General features: G+C 36.7%; 1 protein-coding gene across 1 annotated transcript in view; it reads left to right on the forward strand.

Moving 5' to 3' along the window:
• Window positions 1-10,927, forward strand: part of LOC116850252 (liprin-alpha-1) — a 655,857-nt gene that overhangs the window by 49,078 nt on the left and 595,852 nt on the right. Inside the window, exons 2-3 of the mRNA XM_032828294.1 lie at window positions 5,480-5,581; window positions 5,678-5,842. Coding sequence (XP_032684185.1) covers window positions 5,480-5,581; window positions 5,678-5,842 — 267 coding nt within the window. The remainder of the gene's footprint in view (window positions 1-5,479; window positions 5,582-5,677; window positions 5,843-10,927) is intronic.

Genomic DNA, 10,927 nt, shown 5'->3' on the forward strand with positions numbered 1-10,927 from the left:
CACGCACATAAGCGAATCAGTATGTCCATCAAGCCGCGTTTGCACCGCCAAGCGATTAAGCTTCAGATCACACGTATACGCATACACACAAGCGATGCGCGTTTGTCCGTTGCGTTTGTAATATATATAGGCTGCAATAAGCAGCATGTATCTATAAGGATTGCCATCGATTCACGAATTTATGTTAGAGGAAAAGATTTATGATCGACCATTAGATGTACATATCAAGCTATATTTATAATTTCACGTACATTTTCTTATAGTTTTATAAGTCTTATAGTTTTCTTATAGTTTTATCAGTCTGCGCTTGAAACGTTTGCAATCCGCATTGCAAATGTGTAATCTGAATTTGAAATTAATTGGCAAGATAGAAAAGATTTTCGTAGATGAAACATGATAAAAATTATAGGCTGCATTAATCAGAATGGGCGCATATTACGTGTGCAGTAAACATTAAATCGATCATGTATCTTTTCGCCTAGCGTAAACTCGCAAATAAACTAGAAAATAGTGATTTCATCGATAAATTCAATAAAGTTTAATAATTACTACTGCGTTCCGATATTCACTGCCAGTACTGAAAATCTATAGTTTGTGTCGTGTATACGTATAGAGTTTCAACATTGACGGTGAATATTGGAACGCAGTCTGCGAATTCACATTAGAGGAAAAGATACATTACTACATGAAGAAAATTTTATAATAAAGTGTGTTACAAATTTAGAAATTCAGTCAAACTATATTCTATTACTTTAATTGCCAGAAAAGTTGATAAAACCATATACTTTACAAGAATTAATAGAATATAATTTTACAAGTTGAAAAAATAGTAAAAAGTATGTATTTATTTTGGAGAAAACTTAATATAATTGAGAAAAATGAGATAATAATAACAAAAAATATTTTTATTTTAAAATTATAGTAATTTAAAACTGCTAATAACAAAACGTTTAAAATCACAAATTTAAAAATTAAAGGTATATCTACGTCAAAGATACGTATAGGCACAGATATACATAAAATTGTTAGTGCAATTTTTCACAATGGTGAAAGTATAACTAATGGACATTATATAAACGCTGTGCGTAGTAAACATACAAAATGAATTTTAATTAAAGATTCCACAATAAAAAAATGCAGTTGCACGAAATTCCAAAGATGCATACAATTTCTTTGCTGTAAAAGTAATATAATAAGATTTGTACCTAATTATACAAAAAGCAGTGAGATCGTAACAAACAGTCTTTACAAAAGAAAAAAAAAACGTCGAGTACGTATCAAAACAAAAATTACAAAACGAAAAGTACATGTTAATTTAATCAAAGTGTAGATATTTTAAATTAATTATAATAAAAAAAAAAATAAGATCAATATAATAAACCAAGTACGTATATTTAAGTACTTGTTACATAAAAAATTATGTGATTAGTATCAATAATATTAATAATTGAACGCTGAAATATCCAAGTATCAAATTGAGAAAAACTTAATATCGAGGATCAAAAACTCGGCGTGCCCCAGTTAATAAATTCATAAATAAACTTATAAATATATTCATACAGAAAAGTTATTCCTATATACGGCGATACATAGTCTTGAATTCATGAAACATTAATATAGATTTCCCCATAGTATATATACAAATTTTTTTAAATAATATACATAAAATTAATAGTAGCATTATATATATTTATATTGAAGAATGATGTATTGGGAGTACAAATAAGTCTCCGCCGTTTTTTATCAAAAATTGGACATTTATTGTGAAAGAACAGTACCTTATGTTTTATTCAAAGTATTGTCCATCGTTAGTCACTACTTTTTCCCATATTTCTGGTAGCATACGGATACCGCGTCGGAAGAACGTTTCATCTTTTGAGGCTATCCACGAATCGATCCAATTTTTGGTATCTTCATATGATGTGAAGTGCTGTTCAGACAGGCCGTGCGTCATCGATCGAAACAAGTGATAGTCAGAGGGAGCAATGTCTGGTGAATACGGTGGGTGGGGTAAAACTTCCCAATTGAGTGTTTCCAAGTAGGTTTTGAGCGGCGCCGCAACATGTGGACGAGCATTATCATGTAGGAGAATAATTTTGTCGTGTCTGGAGTAGTAGTGGGCGCGTTTTTTCTTGAGTGCTCGGCTTAATCTCATCAATTGTGTTCGGTAGAGAGCCCCAGTAATGGTTTCGTTCGGTTTGAGCAACTCATAATACACGACACCAAGCTGATCCCACCAAATACACAACATGAGTTTTTTCCATGAATATTCGGCTTGGCTATCGATGTTGAAGCATGGCCACGTGGTCCCCATGATTTCCTCTTCTTTGGGTTATCGTAGTGGATCCATTTTTCATCATCAGTGACTATAGGATGCCCTTTCGTTTATGCCTGGCAAGCAGCATTTCACATGTGCAAAATCGACGTTCAATGTTTCTCGGCTTTAGTTCATATGAAACCCAATTTCCTTGCTTTTGAATCATTCTCAACGATTTTAAACGATGTGAAATTGCTTGTTGAGTTACTCCTAATGTAAGTGCAAGTTCTTTTTGCGTTTGGCACGAATTTTTCTCCAATAATGCTTCTAATTCCGCGTCTTCGTACACTTTCGGCCTTCCGCTACGTTCTTTGTCTTCGACGTCAAACTCACCGTTCTTAAACTTTTGAAACCACTCACGACAACTTCTCTCACTTAAAGTAGCCTCACTATATGCTTCTACAAGCAATTGATGCGCTTCAGCTGCAGATTTCTTCAAATTAAAGAAGTAAATCAAAAGTTCCCGCAAATGACGCTTATTCGGCTCAAAACTCGACATTTTCGCATGAAAAAAATTATGTGATGCTGATACAAAATCGCTAATATTTCAAGGTTATGGTGTTGCCAGATGTCCAATCTTACGATATGACGTTTTACATCTGACAATTTCAACCATAACTGGTGGGGCCATCTTTTGTCAAACGGCGGAGACTTATTTGTACTCCCAATATTAATTGGGGCACGCCGAGTTTTTGATCCGTGATGTTAAGTTTTTCTCAATTTGATACTTGGATATTTCAGCGTTCAATTATTAGTATTATTAATCATTAATATTATTAATCACATAATTTTTTGTGTAACATATATATAGAGTGTCTCATAACTGGTAGAACACCCGTTAGGGGTAGGTAGGGGGTGCAATTTGGAACTGAAAGTTCCTTTTACATTTTTGGATCCGAGAATTAATTAATGAGATATTAATTAATTAAGTTTGCCAATCCCTTAGCGCCCTGAGTGAGCGCTCAGCGACGTAGGACGCCGTGGCCCTGCTTGTCTGTTTTTTTCCCCTTTTTGTGCACACACACTAAAATTATTCACGATACTCAATCACCGACATACAGAAAACATTCAAGTCATCCGCGCACTCGAAGGAAGCATATCATATATGTCTTCCCCCTCCGGCATATAAAGTGCAAGCACTTCGCCCACTCGCACCAAAAACATTAAAATTATCCATGCACTCATAACCGCATACAAAAACACTCATGTATGATCCACACATTGAAAACTTGCCACCTTTCTAGCCCCGGTCCACCTTTCTAGGCTTTCTAGGCTCCCATCCACCTACTCACTCACTCATCTATATTTATTTCTCTGCAATACAAAAAAGGAAGAAAAAGAGACAAGTAAAACCTCTGAGGAGTCCACGACGTCCCACGGCCCTGAGCACTTACTCGGGGCGCTAAGGGATTGGCAGAATTAATTACTTAATATCTCAGTAACTAATTATTGGATCCAAAAATGCAAGAGGAATTTTCAGTTCCAAATTTCATCCTTTACCTACCCTTAACAGATGTTTTACCAGTTGTGGGACACTCTGTATACTCTCACCCGAAAAAAGCGGTATACTAAAAATGTGGAAAAAAATCGACCTTCAAACGGATAACTTCATCAATAATGAAGATAGATAGATCTATAAAAAATTAAAATAAAGCTTTGAATCTCTACTTTAAGAATCGATTCATGTCAATAATGCGTAATAAATTTATTGAATATGGCGAATCACAAAGCGAGAGCATGCGAAATTGAAAAATAATAGTCCGAGTTTGCGACAGTGCACAGTGTAAACAAAAAATTGCAGCTCATTAGGAGGAAAGATATACGAAAATACAGAGTATCCTCTTTAAAATGCTTTTTTATTCATCTCGATACGATGATTTTTCGCAAAGTTGTTCGCATTTGAAGTAAAAAGCGTTCTTATTTTTCAAATGCGAATATCTGCGAAAAATCATTGTATCGAGGTGTATGTGTGTGTGTGTGTGTGTGTGCGCGCGCGTGTGCCTGTGTGTGTGTGTGCGTGTGTGCGTGTACGCGCGCGCGCGCGCGTGCATGTGTGTGTGTACAGGGTGTCCCATTTTATATATATGTATACAGGATGTCCCGCGTAAGACGTGCCAAAAGAAAAATATAAGTAGAAAAGATAAAAGTGAACAAAAATTGTAGAGGTCATTTTTCAAACAACTATATACAATTTCGAGATATTAATAAAAATAGTTGGACAAATTAGAGCGCGCGACGCGACAGGCGGGACGTACGGCTCGTCGCGGCCGGCGAAGAAAATGGACGAGCGCACGTACACGTATGCATACACGGAGCTATCCATTTCTATGTGCCAAACGGCCTATAAGATAGGCCCGCGAGCAATCGTTCATTTTTTTCGCCGGCCGCGGCGATCTGTATGTCCCGCCTGCCGCGTCGCCGTATTTTGATATGTCCAAATATTTTAATTAATATCTCGAATTACGTGGTTGTTTGAAAAATGATCTTTACAATTTTTGTTCACTTTTCACTTTTTGTACATTTTTTCTACTTATATTTTTCTTTTGCCACGTCTTGCCACGGGACATCCTGTATATATATGTGTGTATACACGTGTGTGTATATATACTGCGACGTGATTCGCGAAAGATTCAGATCGTGAAGGCGAACAGTTGCCTGTCCGCCGCGTCGACAAATTACCGCCTGTCCCAGATCACCACTGCGACGAAAACGAACGAGTAGGCGTCAGGTGCGGAAAAGGCCGCACCACGTCGGGACACCATGACCGTCCCACGTCATCCTCGGATTCCTCTCGTTTTGGTGGCTGGCAGAAGCCGAGGGGGCACAAACTCTGGGATGCGATGACCTACGTATCTGCTTCGCTTGCTTGCAATGATTTTCAGAAATTTGTCCTAAGGACTCACACGAAAAACGAAAGCTATTCCGAGACGCGATAATCGAAAGTGGTCACGAAATCAGTGCGCTTCTTATTGGGACGGGCGTCTCCGAGGCTGCCACGTCACAATACACACAGCAAATAAAATCCTAGAAAATACAAATTATAGATAATATAACACTGTAAATGCTTTTATGCGTTTGAAATGTTTAGCAAACTTCCAATAAATATTATATTAAATATCTTTCTGCATACGTATTAATGTGTTTCATTTCATTTTTGTTCAGGAATTTTCACAGTTGACGAAAGAATTGGCGGCAGCGCGAGAAAACATCTTAGAAAGGGAAGAAGAAATCTCGGAGTTGAAAGCTGAAAGAAACAATACACGCGTGCGTAATTGAATTTGTTTAACATTTTAATTATTATATTCGTAATTGGCATCAGTTTATGATTGATACAATATGGTTCGTTGTTAATGCTTGCAGCTCCTACTAGAACATTTGGAATGTTTAGTATCACGACACGAGCGATCGCTCAGAATGACGGTTGTGAAACGTCAAGCCGCTGCACAATCCGGCGTATCGTCCGAGGTGGAAGTACTTAAAGCTCTAAAAAGTCTCTTCGAACATCACAAGGCTTTGGACGAGAAGGTATTTATATTGCTTTATTTGATTTCTCTGCACTACAATATCAGTTTTCCGTGAAAAGAATTATTTTACAATATTTTATAATAAAAGTAACTTCTTATAATCATCGATGAAGTTAATGATTCTACAAAGTTTTAGGAGAATTTATAAAACTATCATAAAAAAGAGAGTATCGGAGTTGAAAACCTTATCAACAGAACTATTTTTTTGTTACCTTTACTTTATATTAGTTAGCAAGTATAATTACTTTGTATCAGGAGCAAAATTATAACTATTACTTAATAGGAAAACTTATATGATTTATGCAGGACATCTGACTATAAGTTAGATTAGAGTTCGGTAAGCGATACACTTTTCGATCGATTTTCACAAGGCTCCATCTTGCGTTATCTCCTTTGCTTTGTCGCCCTGTGCGAAGTTTACGAGTTGCTCGAGTGTTAGAAGTGCGTCTCCGCATGTAACGTTATGGAGCTCGTAGAAAGGAGAACAATAAAATAACTTTTGGATCTTGTTTTAAAAATAAAATATATTTAATGAAATTGTTATATTTTAATTGTGAATATTTATTTTCAATAGCTGTTCACATTACACATGAGATATGATTGCTGATATGTTTTTCTTTAACCTTTTGAGTCACAGTGTGACATATATGTCATCCCTTTTATCTATTTTTTAAAATTATATTATGTAGTATTTATCAGTATAACATTGAACTTTTTTTTATTTTCGACTACCTGAAAGTTTAATCTTGATTCACAAATAGTTATTTAATATGATTACAAAAAAAAATATATATTTTAACATTGAACTTTTTTTTATTTTCGACTACCTGAAGATTCAATCTTGATTTACCAATAATCATTTATTAAATATTGTTAAAAAAAAAATATATATATTTCAACAATATTACATAAATGACTATTGGTGAATCAAGATTAAACCTTCAGATAGCTGAAAATAAAAAAAAGTTCAACACACACACACACACACACACACACACACACACACACACACACGCACGCACAGTTACATACATGGTGGGCCATTTTATTGAATACACGCAAAAATCTGAAAAAGGAGAAATTTTTTCAAAAAATGTTTCAGACAAAAATTGTCGGGTTCAGAGGGGGACATCTGAAGGTGACCTTGATTTTGACCTTGGAGCTCATTTTGAAGGTTATTCGAAAGTCAACTTTGCATTTTAAATAGAAACATTAATTTTTTTCTTACGGAATTTTGTTCTTCGTGAAGAAACTAACAACTTTTGTTTGAACAAATTTTTCGTACGACCTCCATTTTTTAAGACATTTACGGAAATATCTACAAAATTATTGGTTTTAATAATTTTTTTCTCGAATTCTACCAACTGTACCTAAAAATGGTAAGAGATAAAAATTGTTTATTTTCTTCTCATAAAGCTTCGGGAATTTTTTCAGAATTTTTTAGTTAACTTAGTACTGCATTTTCTTGAAGTACTAAAAAGTTTATAAAAAATTCTGAAAAATTCCTGGAGCTCTATGAGAAGAAAATAAACAATTTTTATCTTTTACCATTTTTCGGTAAAGTTGGTAGAATTCCATAGAAAGAGGAGGGCGTACTAGGTGGCGACGAGACGCCGTGCGTTCGAGATCTGCGTTTCTTTTCGTTCCAGAGAGAGAAAAATATCCAGAGCACGGTTTTGCTAGGCCGGGACTCGAGCCCGGGTCTTTCGCTTGCCGGGCGACTACTCTAAACTACTGAGCTACCTGACGCTCCACACTCACGACACTCTCCCCTCCCTAGATAACGCTCAGTGATGCCGTTCGGAAGCGACATCTCTTGCGCAATCCCGAGGCGCACGGCGACTACAGAGAGAAACAATGTACTATATCAAATAGTTCAGCTGTCAGTCTTTCAAAGTCAAAGGTTGTTATCCTTTAAGATCTGCTGTCCATGTCTCCTGTGCTCGTCTCTACCTTTGCCCCTCTTCATTCGGTAAGAAATTATTAAAACCAATAATTTTGTAGATATTTCCGTAAATATCTGAGAAAATGGAAGTCGTACGAAAAATTCGTTCAAACAAAAGTTGTTAGTTTCTTCACGAAGAATAAAATTCCGTAAGAAAAAAATTAATGTTTTTATTTAAAATGCAAAGTTGACTTTTGAATAACCAGAATGAGCTCCGAGGTCAAAGTCAAAGTCACCTTCTGATGTCCCCCTCTGAACCCGACAACTTTTGTCTGAAACATTTTTTGAAAAAATTTCTCCTTTTTGAGATTTTTGCGTGTATTGAATAAAATGGCCCACCCTGTGTATATATATATATATATATATATATATATATATATATATATATATATATCCTCAAACCTCCGCCGAAAGTAGTTTTTATCTCTTAATGATATCATTTTATTTGTTCAATAGTTTATTAGAGCTGCTATATGTTTATTATGCTAATATGTTTATTATTTATCTTTACACGATGTTTTCACGCTTTCAATTAACTAAGGATTTTTCCTAAAGATTTCTTTTTCCAAGGTACCTGCTAATGGTGACGGCGGTAACAAACAAATGTTGAAGGAAAAGATTCTATTAAAGAATATTATTGTAATATTAGGTGAAGTAAAAAGTTCTGAGCGGTTTTTCGCTTTATTTCGACGATGAAATTAACATAGTTAGGATTATCCGATTTCGATCAAATATGCGCCGTTTTGTTCGATAACTTTTGTCCATTTTGAAGGCAATTTCATAATTCCGCGATTGAAGAAGAGTCCTCGTCCTTATTGGTAAAAAACTTGACCAGCTCATTTTCACAAGCCTCTCTTGAGGCCAGTTTTGTACCATCAAGAAAATTTTGCAAATGCTTGAAAAGGTGATAATCGCTTGGTGCCAAGTCTGGACTATACGGCGGGTGCAATAGAACCTCCCATCCAAGCTCTCGGAGCTTCTGGCGCGTCGTTAATGATGTGTGCGGCCTGGCGTTGTCTTGATGGAACACAACACTCTTCCTATTGGCCAATTCTGGCCGCTTCTGGTCGATCGCCTGCTTCAATCTGGTCAGTTGTTGACAGTAGAGGTCCGAATTGAGTGTTTGGCCCGATGGGAGCAGCTCATAGTGGATGATTCCTTTCCAATCCCACCAAACACACAGCAAAACCTTCTTGGCCGTTAATCCGGGCTTGGCGATCGTTTGGGCCGGCTCACCGCGATTGGACCACGACCTTTTCCGGCTGTTATTCTCGTATGTGACCCATTTTTCATCACCAGTCACCATCCGCTTGAAAAATGAGTCGATTTCGTTACGTTTCAGCAAAGAATGGCAGCCATCAATTCGGTCCAAAAGGTTCTTTTGCGTCAATTCGTGTGGCACCCATACATCGAGCTTCTTCTTGAGACCAGCCTTATGCAAATGGTTCCAAACGGTTTTCTGGCTAATCTTCAGTTCCTGGGCAATGGAATAAGTGCTCACATGCCGGTCCGACTCGACGATTTCCATGATTTTATCGACATTTTCGACGATTGGCCTACCAGAGCGTGCCTCATCTTCGACGTCCATATTACCAGAACGGAATCGTTGGAACCACCGCTTTGCTGTTGCATTCGATACTGTATTGGGTCCATAAACAGCACAAATTTTTTTGGCCGCCTGCTCCGCCTTTTCACCTTGGTCGTAGTGGTACTGAAGAATGTATCGAATTTTCTCTTTTTTTACCTCCATTTTGGAACGCTGTAACACACAACTGGCTTGACCAAACACAAAACTGTCAGAACTTTTTTTGAAGCGTAATGTCACCTTTAAATCTCCGTATAGTATGACCCGATGCGATGTATGCATCGTGAGATATAGCTCACTAAACACATCTAGCGGAAAACGCTCAGAACTTTTTACTTCACCTAATATATGTACATGTAAGAATAGTGCTCGTACTGTAGGCTGCTGTGCCTATATTATGTCAATAATTTGATATCTACGATATGCTAAATATCTTTCTAATGATATATGGATACCTTCTGAGCAATGATATATTTGTTATGTTAGACAGCTTTGATAATGAGTCATTAAATGAATAAAATAATATCATTAGGAGGTGAGAACTACTTTCGGCCGAGGTTTGAGGATGTAAAACTATTTTTTCTTAAATACTACCATTATTATCTACAAAATTATATATGATTGATGATTGGACGCGGATGGCTCAAAATGGGCGAACGCATTCATGCAGATAGAGGAAATTTTCAATAATTTTAGAAAATTCCATCACCATATTGGATCTATCATTTTAAATTTTACAAATCTGATAACGGATTTGACTTTAGCGACTCCAAAAACTTATTGTGCTATATATGATATGAAAATCTATTTACCCCTTTAATTGTATGACTTAAAGGATTAAGTGGTATCTCCAGTAGGCTTAATTCACTGATAATTGAAAGAACTGATTGGGCGGAAGCAAAATGAAAAATATACAGAAGTATATACGATAGTATAATACGAAAGAATATAATACGAAAGCATATAAAACAATAAGTAAAATTTAATTTGAATTCCGAAATCTTCTAGAGGTGAGATATGAAATATCGATCTGTATGTTAGAAGTAGCGACTCGCATAAGATGTGATAAACTTTACAGGTCGATGTTTCATCTCTCATCTCTAAAAGATTCCGGAAATCGAATTAAATGTGACTCATTATTCTTTTGTACACGCACCGGCGTTAATGCCGTCCGAATATCCGTGTGACTCGCACACGATAACGCGTCACTCATACACTGCTGCGTGTAGGTGAGCTAAGAGCAGCACGGAGTGGCGGAGGGAGCTAGCGGTATACGATCGTCGGACGCTTGGAGAGGGAATAGTGGTGGGAGTCGCGGCGATCTTCCATCCTCTATCGCAAACGTAAGAACGAGAGAAATAGCATTATAAGACGTCTGGACAGAAATGCCGTCCTAAAATACGTGTGAAACACACGAAGAAAACGCTTGACTCACACTGTCTCGTCTATACGTGAGCAATACGCGGTGTCCCGACGATTGTTTCGCTCGCTCGAACGTTCATGCATTTTTCATTGTTAGCAAGGAAATTACTGTAATGTAAAAATCTTGGGGAAAG

The sequence above is a fragment of the Odontomachus brunneus genome, unplaced genomic scaffold, assembly GCF_010583005.1.
Source record: "Odontomachus brunneus isolate Ranch 3 - 2012 unplaced genomic scaffold, Obru_v1 Obru_scaffold_139, whole genome shotgun sequence".
Taxonomy (NCBI): domain Eukaryota; kingdom Metazoa; phylum Arthropoda; class Insecta; order Hymenoptera; family Formicidae; genus Odontomachus; species Odontomachus brunneus.